This window comes from Canis lupus, chromosome 14 (genome assembly GCF_011100685.1).
Source record: "Canis lupus familiaris isolate Mischka breed German Shepherd chromosome 14, alternate assembly UU_Cfam_GSD_1.0, whole genome shotgun sequence".
Taxonomy (NCBI): Eukaryota; Metazoa; Chordata; class Mammalia; order Carnivora; family Canidae; genus Canis; species Canis lupus.
The window spans coordinates 17,490,893-17,505,992 of NC_049235.1; the positions used below are offsets into that span (position 1 = coordinate 17,490,893).

The following is a 15,100-nucleotide window of genomic DNA, read 5'->3' on the forward strand; positions in this document are numbered from 1 at the left end:
AATTGTATAATTTAAATTGGTGAGTTGTGTGTTATCTGAACTATATATCAATGACACTTTTTTAAAAATATTATTGTAACTTTATTATAGCTGTCACTGAACAGTTACTACCTGCAAAAAAGACTTAAAAGAGACTCTATGTCATCTGATTTTTGCCACCTCTGCAAGGTCAACTTTTACTCTTACAGATAAGAAAACAAGTTCAGTGAAATTAAAATATTTATACATACAAAGCTGGTCAGGAATGATGCCCAGATTTATCACTCTAAAGATGTATCTCCCTAAGCCTATGTTTTCTTAATCAAGCCATGCTTGCCATCAAAGAATGGAATTATATTTCCATATAATTATTATATAATAATTATATAATATATAATTATATAAATATAATTGACATCAAATGGCCTTGAAAAAACAGGCATTTTGTTTCTATCAGTGGCAGGAAAAAGTTTTTGGGGGGCATCACTTAGGAAATAAGGCTTCAAAGGTTTAGCACCACTGTTACTCAATTCAAAATCCACATCTTAGAAAACAAATGCCTCTGAAAAATAACTGAAAGTAAATAAGGTCATATAATTTGTCACTTCTCTTTCAGTTTTTATCAGCTAGATTATGAATGTCTTCAAGATACAGACCTCACCTGATTTGTCATTTTAAGGTCAGTACATCTAAAAATTTATTGTTCTTTATTTATATTAAAATGACCATAAAATATAAATATACAGACTATAACCATTTCTTTAAACTACATTATTAAGTAAAAATATTCCTTTATTTAGATTTTATTACATTTAGTTTTTTATACATTTAGGTCTTTACAAACAACAACTTACTAGTCATTCCAGAAAGGTATGTGGACAAAACAGGTAATTACAAGAGGAAGAAACACAGATACACTAAAAAAATCATGTATTGTGACTCCTCCACCCATAATGCGACTAATCATTATTTAGTTGTTATATTCATTTATTTGCTATCTTAACAAATTCACATATTCAGTGGCTTAAAACTACATACATTTATTATCTTCGGGTTCTGTAGGCCAGAAGTTTGGCAACAGGTCTCAGTGGGCTAAATCCAAGGTACCAGCAGGGCTGTGTTCCTTTCTGGGGGCCACAGGAGAGAGTGTTTCCTTGCCTTTTCCATTTTCTTAAAGTCCATTTGCATTCCTTGGTTCATGATCCCTTCCTCCTTCAAACCCAGTAAACAGTGTCAAGTCCCTATATTGCATCCCTCTTCCATTTTAAGGACCCATATGATGACACTGGACCCACAAGATAATCTGGGATAATCTCCCTGTCTTAGGGTCCTTAACTTAATTGCATCTGCAAAGTCCTTTTCCAGTGTAACAGAACATATTCAGATTCTGGGAATCAAGACACTGACATCTTTAGGTGGCCATTTTTCTACCCATCATAGTTGCCATTGTCTTTTTAAAAATCAGGATAAAAAAAATAAAAATAAAAAATAAAAAATCAGGATATACCCACAGTGAATTGAGCCTATGTTGGAGGGTAAGGGGAACATACTAATGGTTTAAATGGAGAATGCAGAATTTGAGATGAAAACCCCTCCTTTTTTGTCAGATTTTTACTGGCATTCTATTTTGAAGATAAACCACAATTAAATATGTGGGCATGATAGGAGAAATCATTTGCCATTCAAAACCCTCAAAGGAACCATCCAACTGAATCTGTTGATTTTTTTTAAATCTGAACAGAAACCAAAAAAGCTTATTTTGTACTTTCCTTCTATATATTGTTCCGCCCTGGCACTCAGGAACTACCATTCATAGGACAATCACAGCCTGTATCATATAACTGGATGTTGTATTAATTCAAACTAGAGACAGGTAGCTGGCCATGAGTTTTATAAACCTTTACAGTAAAATATCCAAAGGATCATTATGTATATATATATGGTTACCAAACCAAAGCTCTTTCTGAAAGGCAATTCAACATGAAGTATCACTACATTATAAGACTGACATTTTGTAATTCCCCAGAACAACGTTTCATTCAATGTTTAACTTTTTCAATTTAGCTTTGTATCTTTTTTGACTCCAAGATAAAAGAGTGATGTTTGATGTACTGAAGTTATAGCCAGCATTCACCAATTCCTTGATTCGACTTTTTAAAGTACTTATGCTTGAATCCAAAATCCGAGGATTTTCAATTATTTGTGATATGCTAAATTTTTCTTCTATGAGATAGTCTATTTTGTCATTGAACTTTTTTTCTCCTAAGAAGATCACATCTGGATAACTTAAGATAAACTTGTGTACCTCTTCTTCAGTACACCCAAGAGAAAACAGCTTCTCTTTGATATTTGTGTAGTTTCTGTTGACATAGTCATTGGAAAGGTCTAGAATTTTAGCTCCCGGACCACAGAGCAAAACAAGCAGTTTCTCATTGTTCAAATTAAAAGTTGACTGTAAAAACTCAATATTAGTTTTTACCCGTTTGGTACTCTGAATTAAGATGAAAGGGTTTTTAAAAATTATCTTCCCAATAAAATCTCTAGGCTTATTGTGATTCAAAGACAAACAGACTTCTTGCAAAAATTTAATCATCTGTTTATTCAAATCTAGACTGTTGGAGAATGTACGTGGGGCATTGGTCAACAACCGACAAAGGCATTTATGAGTCAATCCAACTGAGTAGAGGAATTTTATATTATTCTCTAAGTTTCGGTTGTTACTGGACCGAAAAAAAGCTTCGGGAGAACGTTCCAAAATATTTATAATCTCAAGGTCTGATGTCATAATTCTTCTCCACAGATCCCACCGTTCTGAAAGACTTTCAGGTGTGCGTGTTATGGCTCGTGGATATCTTGATATAATGCTAGCAACCACTTCTTTACTAGCTCCTTTGGATAGAAGGAACATCTTCAGGTCCTGCTCTTTAGTTCCCATCCTATTAAAAACTCCAGGCTGTCGTTTTTTCGCCTTATCAACATCTACTCCCATTGTAAGTAAGTTATTCAGTAATTCTTCATTCTCCGAAGACTCACTGTCTGCATTACCACATTTCACACTAAAAAGCCTAAATGAAATTGATTTAAGGAAGACTTCTGTTGAAAATTGGGTCATCCAACATCTTGAACCAAAGAGAAAGTTACTTCTCATACAAAAGAAGCTTCTTGGTGCCATAATGATCAGGTATCCCAAACTTTTTGGAATGCTGTGTAAAACAACATACATAATATTATATAAATGCATGTGTTAAACAGCTAAAAGACCATATTATGATCCTGTAAGCATCACGGTCATTTCTAAAAAAAAAATTTACATAGCTCCAGCTCTCCTAGTAGTGTATTAACAATTCAGCCACTGCACTCCCGCTCTCTAGTTTCCTGCTTCTGATTATCTGTGAGCCTGGGGCTGTTTCCATTCTTAATGTGAAGAAAAGCAGTATAGCAGCATCACCATCCCACAACTATTCCTTCCAGGCCTTTCGCCTGTTCTTTGTATTTGGACTTGCCTATGTTTGCTACCCAAAACCAGTTGCCCCTCTCTACTTCTGCTTTATCCTCCTGGTTTTCAAACCTTTGGCTTATTCCTACTAACTGAAGCTTTCAACTGTGCCTTGTCTTCCAACTTGCCAGATCTTTGGCTTTCCCTCTGCCTATAGACACCAAACTACTTTGCCCCTGTTCCCTCTTCCTGGTTCCTCAAGCTCTAAACATAGCCTTGAAAATCAACACTTCAGACTAATCTCCATCTTAAACACCTTTTTCTAGATGCATGCTTCTCTTTAACCCCATGCTATCATTAGTCTTAATTCTTAGCTTTATATAGACCTCTGGTCACCGGTTCCCAACCTCAATCTCCATCTCCTTCAGTTCACCTATCGCTCCCTTCATTGCAACCCAACTGCTCCAACCCAATTTTTATCTTCAAAATGATTTAGTTGGGCTGTTCAATCCACAGAGTCCACCATATGTGGAACTGTGCTGAGAGCACATGAACAATGAAAAGTTACTTTTACCATCCTCCCCTGCCCAACCACATTATAAAAGATGAGCCCAGAGCTTTCTGCATCTGTCTCACAATACACTATTTCAGGCAAATGACTAAAACCTCAATAACTCATTTTCCTAATCATTTAGAAAGGGGGCACAAAATGTATGAATTTATATATGATAATAACCATAGGTACCTACTAAATTGGTATCTGCATTTATAGGAATTACTTTATCAGGAAAGCAACAGAAAATTTTTCTTGTTATTCAATTTGTCAGATGATTAATGCTCTTAGGCTAATTGTGGTCTGAGTCATAAAACAACTCATATGTACTTTCTCCTTTTTAGACTACATGGCTGTGACAAACTTAGTTCTTAATTTCTAATTATTAACAATGGGCTCTTATAACTTAAAGGAAGCATTTCCCTCCTCACCTCTCCTAATTAAACATAAAATAAGAAAAAGAGATAGATGATTTTAACTCACTACTAATACCTCTGGGCTTGAGATGTTGCTTTCAAGATCAGTACCAAAGAAAGCCTCTCTGTGTATGCCCATTTAATTAAACTACTTTTTTTAAGATTTTATTTTTAAGCCCCACCCAATGTGGGGCTCGAACTCACAACCCCAAGATCAAGAGCTGCATGCTCCCCTGACTGAGCCAGCCAGACACCAGTAACTTATACCAATTTAACAAGAGTTTAAGATTATTCCTAGAGTTAGGGAACTCTCCCATATCTCAGGTAATCTACAGATCCTCAGAATTAGAAAAAGATTCCCAAACTATAGAATGCAGGACAAACAAAAATGCAGGACACACAAAATAAACATCAAATGGCAGCACATTTTAGATTGCCGTATACTGAGTTCACTATTCTTAACTTCTCCATAATACCACATACTGCTCTTTAAGTACATATTCCTCCAAAAATGCATGAATTTAGAAACTCAAAAATAAGATCCGCATTCTAACTTAAGAATGAAGGCTCTACTTGCACAGCTCAACAATCTGTTCTCTTCCAGATGCTCAAGGGTGACCTCTACTGGATAGTGGTACAGAACACAATATACATACACTGGAGGTACATGTAGAAAACCTTTTTTTCTACTGAGAGTGTACACAATCAAAAGTCTGAAGACAACTACTCTAGACAACAAACTCTGAGATGATCAGCACCACAACAAACAGGCTGAACAAGCCACAGAAAGTTCAAAAAAAATTGTACTAATGACAGAGTAACAGTGAAAATATATGACAAATTTCTTAACAAAGGAGTCATAAATCGATTAAGGTTTCCCCTGAATCTGTGAAGGTGAATTTTATGCCTTGTGTATAATTCACTCTCTGTAGAAATATCTTTCACATGAATTAACAGGTCTAAAACCAAACTGAACATCTTTCCCAGCCTCTAAAATAGCCTTCTTCTGATGGATGGAATCACTACCCTTATCCTAATGGTCACTCACGATAAAAATCTAAAAGTAATTACTTTCTTCCTGTTCCTCAACCTTTTAGTCATTGAATCATGTAGGTTCAGTATCTTTGTTAACATCTCTAATCTTTGCTATTCTCCCTCACCTAGACTATTAACAGCCACCTAACCGGCTTCTCTAACATCAGTCATGCAAAACCGCCACCACAGTATACTTGTAAAACAAAGAAGTGATTACATACATGCCTTATTCCCAGATTAAATACCTCTGTAGCTCTCCCCTATAAAGCAAAATCTTCAGACTGACCTTCAAAACTCTCACCATACCATTCTAACTACCTTCCTAGCTATCTGTTCTATTCGACAACCTCACAACCAGACACTATTAACTCTCAAACCTCAGATCCTAAACATTCTTGCCCATTTTTGTCTCCCTGCCTTTGTAGAAGCTATTCTTTCAGAAAGGCCCACCCTCCCATATCTATCCATAGTACAAGGTCTCATTCGAATATTACCTTCCCACAAATCTTTAACTTAACAAATACTGCTGAAGTGAATTATTTTATAACTTATTAGTAAAGAACTAAAACTAGGGGCACCTGAGTGGCTCACTCGGTTAAGCATCTGCCTTCAGCTCAGGTTGTGATCCCAACGTCCTGGGATCAAGCCCTGCATCAGGCTCCCTGCTCAGTGGGGAGTCTGCTTCTCCCTCTCTCTCTGCCCCTCCTCCCCTCGTGCTCTCTCTCACTTCCTGCCTCTCTCCCAAATAAATAAAGTATTTTTAAAAAAATATTTTTTAAATCTAAACTATTCTCTTTTATATTTTTAAAAAACGATGAACTGGACTTAGAACTGGCAAGGAAACTTTGGATTTGATTACAATACTATAAAGGCAATCAATTGACTAAAAAATGGTAGAAGTCGTCTCAGCTAAGGCTAAAAACAATGACAACTAATATCAACTGTTAGCGAACATATAAGGAAATGCAGAGAATTTTCAAATACCACTGTTGGAAGGGAATTTGGCACCACCTACCATATCCTTTAATCCAGCACTTTGATTTCTTTAAGATTATCCAAAGGAAATAAAAGGACAATATATATTTCTTATTAAAAAGGATGACTATCCTAACATTATTTGCTATGATATACAAAAAAGAAGAAACCCAAATGGTGACCAACAGAATGATTCATACATTGTGGAACATCTACGTAATATAATACTATACAACCTGATTTAAAAAAAAAAAAAAACTGGCATATCTAACACAATGGAAAGATATCCAAGATTTTGTAAGTGGCAAACCATGTAGCTGTATGGATAAAATGGTATCACTTATATAAAGAGGGGGGATATTAATATAGACAAATAAGATAAAAAGGTAGTAGGTTATCTCAGAGATGAATGGGGGCTATGTACTGTTCCTGAAATACTGTGATATTATTTACTAAATATGTTGTTTTGCAACCAGATAAATTAAGAACAAATTAAATTGGCTTAGGGCTGGGCACCTGGGTGGCTCAGTGGTTGAGCATCTGCCTTTGGCTAAGGTCATGATCCTGGGGTCCTGGGATCGAGTCTTGCATCAGGCTCCCACGGGGAGCCTGCTTCTCCCTCTGCCTATGTCTCTGCCTCTCTCTGTGTCTCTCATGAATAAACAAATAAAATCTTTTAAAAAATAAGAAAAATAAATTGGGTTAGGGATGCCAAAAGGAGACTCTACCATATATCAAAAGGGAAATATGTCACCCTTATCAATTTTTCAGTTTTCAACACAAAAAAAATTAAACCTGGAAAATACTGATCTTGATTTACTTTTAGCACCTGATCCACATTCAAAACATTCCTATAACATCTAGCAAGGTAATAAATACATAAGCAGCCTAATGCAAACAGTATCAACTGTCTCAATCTGCAAATTTCAAGAGTAATTAATATCCCATAATTTATTTCAATCTGTTTCTCAATTTGCTATCTTTAATTAACCAAAACCATTATTTCAAGGGCTGAAGTCCTAAATTAACAAATACACTGGAAACCTCTGTACTCAGAAACTTGTAAGGCCTTAGGAATAAGACGATTCACTTGATAAAGGGAATTTAGTGGAGATGGTTAATCACTGGCCCAGGAGGGTACTACATTCCAGCTGGTCTTTTTTGATAACACAAGGGAAGTTTGAAGATCTTTTCAGCGATCCATTTCTCACCTAGCTTGTCTTAAAAAGAGAGGGCGTTGCATTTCTCCAGAAGAGCTGGAAAACAGCTGTCCCTAAAAATGGGGGGAATAAAAGCGGGGGGGGGGAGGGACAAAATATTGTCAGCACTTCGTGATACAGAATAAAGAAATCGACCCCAGCTAACACCGCATAACGTCCTTGCGAAAAGCGTCACCTCTTACGTCCTAAGCATCTCAGAAATACCGAGGAAAACAGCAAGAACAAGCCCGAGTATTAATGGGAAAAGGTAGCGTAATCACGCATGTGATCTGGAAAGCCGGAGCTAAGTGCTTCGCATATATTGTGTTACTTCAACCTCACAACCGAAGAGGTAGGCATTATTCCTAAAATCAGAAAATGAGGGGCAAGGCCGAGCTCTGTCACAAGTTCGCGTTAGCTCACTGAAGCCACGGATTCCATTCCACGGGTTCTCTCTGCCCCTCTTCCTCCCCGACACCAACTCGCCAAGGGGCTGCGCGGGAAGGAGACTCTACCATATATCAAAATCACCCAGACCCCTTCTAAAAGAAAAAGCACACGCATAGCGAGCCACAGACCTCAAACCGGACTGCATGAATACTAGCCGACAGACAGCCTTTTTACTTCCGCCTCTCCTCTCTGGGGCGGGACCGGGAGGCGGAAATGGACCAGACTAAGTTCCGGTCGCGCGGAGGTGACGTCTCCCTCTTGCGCCCCCCGGCGGCCGCACCGCAGCCCCTCCGTAAGCCGGCCGCGAAGAGCCCGGCAGGGGGCGGCAAGAGACCACGTGGTGAACGCTGGGGCCCGGCCTCCTAGGGCTGGTTTGGGAGCGGGGCGGGTCTCCGGCGTTTCTCAGCCGCGCGGGCCTGGGGCCGAGGGTGGCCGTAGCGATGCCCTGCCTGCTGGCGACGTGCGGTAGGAACGTCGCTATTATACACGGGGATTTTACAGCTTGATAGGGTGACCACGCTTATCAGTGTGGTTAACATAGGCCAGCAAACACCTCGGCGTCGGGTGCCGGAAGGCGCGTGTCTCTTCCCTAACTGAGCCATAGCCTCGAAACCCCGGCGGGTGGCTGCTAGTCCGACTTCAGCTGCAGCTTGCACACTAAGAAGCGGTTCTCCTACACCTCGGTGTAACTGGTGTAGCAGCACGATTTACTCATGCTTCTTCGGAAAGTGTGAGGCAGAAGTGTTTTTGCCGCCCTTACACCTTCCTGGTCCTGTTCCTCTGGCTTGACTGGGGAGGGTAGCCCTGAAGATTCAGCTTCCGCTCAAAGCAATCCCGTTACCTCCAAAAGAAAGGTTCTACCTAAATTAAGGAAATCATCGTCAAGCTGCCAAGTTATCTTCCGGAGGAAGCGATTGGGCCTTTAGAAACACAGAAAGGGGAGGAGACGGGTTGATCCTGAATTCCGTGGCAAGGAAGGCTTTTCCTGCTCTGCCCTACTCCATGGAGGAGCCGATGATGAGTCTTTATCTTATTTCTGTACCGGTTACTGTTTTCATCTTCACCCTGGCCCTTAGATTACTCTTAGCTGGTATGTCGTCCACTCTGTTTTGAATTAATTTTCTGTTTTATTGGTTTATAAGGGTGAAGATTTACCTTTGGAACTATAAATTACAGTCTTTCTGGCAAGTGAAATTGCTTAACTGCCGTCCCTCCAGGTAAAAAAGCGGTCCTGAAATGTTAGAAATGGTCTCTTTACGGGAGTTTCTAAAATCTCCTTCTGCGTAGAAGGAGCTCCTAAATCTGGATTCATATGTACTGTGAAGTATAAACTTACTTGCATAAATACATAAGTATAAGCTACTTTACAGTCAATGTAAAACAATTTTTTTTTTTTTTTTTTTTTTTTAGGATTCATTGAACTTTAGACTCTAAGAAGACCTTTGAGATTATGAATCCCTCCTTATGAAACCTCTCATTTTGCAGGTGAGACGTTGAAGCCCTTACAGTAGAAGCCGGCAAGATAAAACTTGTGTCATACCTTCTTCACCAGTAATTCTTCATACCACATGCACTGACAAGGATTATTCAAGGTCGGCTCAGACTTACTTAGGCGACATCACTTAAGTTTGTTTTTAGTGATGTGTGTAGGTAAAGGAGATCAGTTCTTTTGAAAATAAGTGCCATATTTCCTATCCAAAAAAAAATTTTTATTACAAATATATTTTAAATTCATATTGTAAAACACTGACAAGAATAGCAACTAAGGTATGATGGTTGGGTTAGTATGGTGTATTAGCAATTTTTTTTTTCCTTCTCACATCTCTGCAAAGAGGTTTATTTATTTATTTATTTATTTATTTTTTGCAAAGAGGTTTAATATTTAATGATTTGTGAAATGTTGTCATTACCTCCAGTAAAAGCAGTAACTACTACCTCATTGTCATTAGTGCCTGTATTTTATTCGTTGAATCAGCGAACACTTATTAAACACCTGTACATTCCAGGCCTTGTTTTCAGGATCGAGAGCATATAGCGGAAAACAAAACAAAGCCCCTGTCCTCCTTGACCTTATTTCCAGTGATAGATCTCACTCTCAGCCTGAGTGTCTGCTGCTCTGCATGCTTCCCCCTTCTCACCTCCCCAAGACCGTAGATGATCCATGCCCTACTAAATTGATGTAATTAAGAAGAACAAATGTGGTTGGAAACACTGGGGTCTCTGGTAGAAGACCAGAGGCAGGGAGTAAGTGATGAAGAAACAGAGGAAAAAAAAAAGATAAGTAGTTGCAACATGGTGGAGGGCAGTTTTCCAAGTGTCACCCACTTGGTCCTTGGGCATACTAAACAGTAGGAATTGACTAGAAGCCAAAAGGGAGCGCCAGGCAAGGCTTTTATTGGGACTTATTCTGCAGCACAAGGGAAATAACACAAAGGAAAGAGTCTTTCAGGCTGTGTTCCCTAACAGGCCAGGGAAAGGTTTTGTTTGTTTGTTTTTTAAGATGTATTTATTTATTTATTTATTCATTCATTCATTCGAGACACAGAGAGAGAGGCAGAGACACAGGCAGAGGGAGAAGCAGGCTCCACGCAGGGAGCCTGATGTGGGACTCGATCCCTAGTCTCCAGGATCACACCCTGGGCCGAAGGTGGCGCTAAACCACTGAGCCACCTGGGCTGGCCCAGGGAAAGTTTTTGAAGGGACTGAGGAGGCAAAGGAGTGATGTTGAGACATACTGAGGTGGGGATTTCTTGGCACCTGCCAAGTTTATGCTTCTTCATGTGTTGCATGTCTAATTAGCATATTTAATACCTTACCCGAGGTTTTTAGTATTATAATGAGGGGAAATATTGGTGAAAAGTCAGCACAGGGGGGTCCCCCAGGGTGCAGACTAGTTTGGTTCAGTCTTTGCCTGTCTTCGTAGTTCTGTTTCTCCTTGAGATAATACTCACCCTGCTTCCACATTCTTGCAAGATACACTACTCAAAATGCATAGTTTCAGCTGTCAATGAAAGCTAGATTTCACCTTCAGGGTTGAGGAGACCAAATCCAGGCCCTGCCCTGTCTCACTAGAAGCTGTTCTAAAGTTGTCATCTTTCAGAGTTTTTTATAAAGTCTAAAGTAATTCAATTTTTAAAAGATTTTATTTATTTATTCATGAGAGACACAGAGAGGGAGAGAGGCAGAGACAGGCAGAAGGAGAAGCAGGCTCCCTGCAGGGAGCCCAATTCAGGACTGGATCCCTGGACTCCAGGCACATCCTGAGCCGAAGGCAGACACTCAACCACTGAGCCACCCAGGCGTCCCTAAAGTAATTCAGCTTTTAAGTTAAATTTGTTTTGTTCTACCTCTCTTTTACAATTTTCATTTATGAAACTGTGGTAATATCAGATGGTATATGTGTTTTTAAATGACTTTACTTGTGTTGCAGGGGAAAGTAGGGACTCTGGAGTCCTTCATCCCCAAGTAGGACTTAAGACACTCGGCTGAAAGTCAAGTGTGAGTACAGATCTGTACTATATTTTTATTATTTTTTTAATTTTTATTTATTTATGATAGTCACAGAGAGAGAGAGAAAGAGGCAGAGACACAGGCAGAGGGAGAAGCAGGCTCCATGCACCAGGAGCCCGATGTGGGACTCGATCCCGGGTCTCCAGGATCGCGCCCTGGGCCAAAGGCAGGCGCCAAACCGCTGTGCCACCCAGGGATCCCCAGATCTGTACTATATTTAGAAGCATCTCTGCCCTTTTACAACTAAGGATTTATTTCTTTCTTTAATTTTCTTTTCTTTTCTTTTCTTTTTTCTTTTCTTTTCTTTTCTTTCTTTTTTTCACAGTGTCAAATGTGCCTGCATCACCTGCTCTGTGCAGGAAATGTCCTTAGTTTTTCATGCAGATAGCTTTTTGTCACATCACAGCCCCTTTGTGGCCACTCATGTTTGCATCTTAGCAGACCCAATTAAGATCAGAAAGGAAGTGGCCCTCCAGTTTCCCACCATCCACCCACTACAGCTATACACAGATTCCTGGACTCAAGAGACAAATGCAACTCTCACCACACAGCAACTTCCTAGACAGACCTACCAGCTTCCTACCAGTGTAGTTTGAAGGCCTTCAGAGGAACATCATGTCTCTTCTCTCATTCTCTTGCCTGAGGTCATTTTGTGTGCTTATGAAAATACATGAAAAGGCTACAAATTGCTTATAATTGAGTAAAGCAGTGGATAAAGTACCCTGATAATCACAGGTTACACTTTTCTGTTTGCAAACAACCAGAAAAACAACAACAACAACAAAAATACTTAGCTTAATTTCCTCCCTTTTCAAAATAATTACTTTTTAACAACATTGGATTTCTTTTGAAATCCAGAGATTTTGGGTATCCCTGGATGACTCAGCAGTTTAGCGCCTGCCTTTGGCCCGGGGCGCGATCCTGGAGTCCCAGGATCGAGTCCCACGTCGGGCTCCTAGCATGGAGTCTGCTTCTCCCTCCTCCTGTGTCTCTGCCTCTCTCTCTATGTCTATTATAATAAATAAATAAATAAATAAATAATCTATCTTTAAAAAAAAAATCTAGAGATTTTACTAGTGGCAACTTTCCTACTCTGAAATGTGCCTATCTGGGGTCGAGAGACACTTTTTGAGTCAGCCTTCCTACTCCCACACTTAGTACCACCAAGGTCTGTGGCAAGGAACTAGTTACTTAGTCTGGCAGATTTGCTGATTGCAGATCTGATATGATCCTGGATTTCCATGGTAGTTAGATTGCCACCATCAGCATGACAGAGTTGGCCAAGAGAAACACAATAACCATTTAAGATGCCATTCAGTCTGGTGAGTTTAAGTACCTTTTGGGTTATTTGATTCCACAGTACCATGCTTTCAATTACTATGAAGTGATTCTTAATCACTGGTAGAAAAGGGGGAAAAGGTGATCTTACTACAGAGTGGGGGAAGAGGGGCAAATATTCACAAAATAGAATAAAATCTTCCTTGTCCAAAACTATTTCCCTTTCTATTTATAGTATTTTTTGAAATCCCACCCTTAGAAATTTATTCCTTGGTATTTATAGCATGGTGATTTTAAATCCTAAACATGTTTGAAAGGGGGAACAAATGAAGCCAACAGTCAACAAATTTTTTTATAAAGGGCCAGATAGTAAATATCTTAGCCTTTGTGGAACATATACTATCTCTTTTGCATATTCTTCTTTTTTCTTTCTTTCTTTTTTCACAGCCCTTTAAAAATGTAAAAACTATTAGCTCATAGAACTCCTGGCCACTGGTCACAGTCTGAAGACACTCGCATTAACTACAGTGAGCTACTGTATACCTAAGGAAAACGACATAAAAGAGAAAAAATGTTAATATTTGAACATATCATATAATGCTATCTGCCAGGTACTATTCTAATCATGTCACCTATATTAATCCATTTACATCTATGATTGAAATAATATTCTCCATTTTACATATAAGGAAACTAAAATAGAGGCTAAGTAACCTGCCCAAGTTCACACAGCTAATAAGTAACTGGAACCTAAGAAGTCCAACTCTAGAGTATGTGATCATAATTGTGATGCTATGCTGACACTCAGAAAACAATATTTTAATTCACTGTAGAGACTACAAAAAAATAGAAATATTTTTCTATAGAAAATAGAAAAAGAGGGCAAAAATTCACCCATAATTCCATCTCCTTGAAATAATCACTATTACATTTTGTTTATATTCTTCCAGGATATTCCTATACATAAAATTCTTTCCTTTATTCGACCTATGAGATAGGTATAATTTTACAGATGAGGAAACTGAGGCTTAGAAGGGTTAAGTGAGGGCACCAGGGCAGCTCAGTGGTTGAGCGTCTGTCTTGGGCTCGGGTAGTGATCCTGTGGTCCTGGCCTGGGGTCCTGGGATCAAGCTCCGCTTCCGGCTCCCCACAGGGAGTCTGCTTCTCCCTCTGCCTGTCTCTGCCTCTCTCTGTGTCTCTCGTGAATAAATGAATAATATCTTTAACAAAATAACAACAAAAAAAGAAGTGTTAAGTGACTTTTTCAAGATCATAAAGCTGTTATGTGTGTGGAAGCAGGATTTCAACCCCGGCTGTTGCTTCTAGAACCTGTGCTCTTAACACCTGGCCTATACTGTATTTGAGTTTATACTTACTTGTTACACCATGTTTATAAAACACATTCACTCATTTTCTTTCATTACTTTATTATTTTTCTTGTTTTTCCTTTAAATTTTTGAGTCATCTGGATTTTATTTAGAGAAAGAAGCAAGGTAGAGATTCAGTTCTGTTTTTTTTTCCAAGTTGCTAGTCATTTGTTCCATCATTTAATGAGTACCTTCTTTGCCCACTGATTCAAAGTGCCGCCTTTATCCTGTATTAAATTATGAAGTAATCTTACCAATTTTGAGTGACTGCATTCTGCATCCTGTTGTGATGCTCTAACTTAAGAGTTGATATGAAGAAAAGATTTCACCTGATGTTATGAGACTTCCTTTAAAGATTATTTATCCATTAAAAAAGTCACAGCCAAGAATACAGATTAGCATATTTAGTTCAAAGTCTTCAACCTCAACTTGAAGGAATATTAATGATTATTTTGTCCAACCCCCATATTTATAGATAAGGAAACTAAGACCCAACATGGATAAAAAATTACTTTTCTAGTAAATAATGCTAGTTAGTGACTGTATTACACAGAATTCTTTCAGTTGTAAGTGACAGAAGTACAACTCAAACTAATTCAAACAACAACAAAAAAAGGTTTTCTCTCATAACATGGAAAGAAGAGGGGCAGAGATTGCCTCAGGCATTCATTACTAAATCCAAGAATTAAATTAGATTCATAGCTGTCTCTGCATCTTGGCTCAGCTTCCCTTTGTACATATACCTCATTCTCTCAGGCTCATCTGTGGGACAAAAAATTTGGTTGCAAGTATCTCTAGGGTTACATCCTTTTAAACCCAAAAGAAAAGAGAGAGATTTTCTTAGTCTTAAAAATGAAATCCAAAATAAAGATTCTGATTGGCTTTCCTTGACTTGTGTGACC

General features: G+C 38.8%; 1 protein-coding gene and 1 long non-coding RNA gene across 3 annotated transcripts; one reads left to right on the forward strand and one right to left on the reverse strand.

The window, feature by feature from the left end:
* Positions 1-644: 644 nt before the first annotated feature.
* On the reverse strand, positions 645-8,265 carry MTERF1 (mitochondrial transcription termination factor 1). 2 transcript variants are annotated; one of them, XM_038556766.1, is made up of 3 exons: positions 8,172-8,258; positions 7,606-7,667; positions 645-3,182 (listed from the first exon to the last, which is right to left on the reverse strand). In XM_038556766.1, the coding sequence occupies exons 2-3, from the start codon at positions 7,635-7,637 to the stop codon at positions 2,015-2,017; spliced, it is 1,200 nt and encodes a 399-aa protein (XP_038412694.1). In that variant the 5' UTR covers positions 7,638-7,667; positions 8,172-8,258; the 3' UTR covers positions 645-2,014. The 2 variants fall into 2 exon arrangements, with proteins under 2 accessions (XP_038412694.1, XP_038412695.1); XM_038556767.1 differs by lacking the exon at positions 7,606-7,667 and having other exon boundaries at positions 8,172-8,265.
* A 124-nt stretch (positions 8,266-8,389) lies between these two features.
* On the forward strand, positions 8,390-9,982 carry LOC100686051. Its single transcript, XR_005369368.1, has 2 exons — positions 8,390-9,133; positions 9,454-9,982. It is a non-coding gene; the product is annotated as an uncharacterized LOC100686051 (long non-coding RNA).
* The last annotated feature ends 5,118 nt before the right edge of the window (positions 9,983-15,100 follow it).

Excerpts from the sequence above, each read along its gene's own strand:
- MTERF1 (XM_038556766.1), bottom strand. The coding sequence starts at position 7,637 with ATGCAACGCCCTCTCTTTTTAAGACAAGCTAG. Across the intron at positions 3,183-7,605 it reads CTCTTTTTAAGACAAGCTAG|CATTCCAAAAAGTTTGGGAT; the intron begins GTGAGAAATGGA and ends TGTTTTACACAG.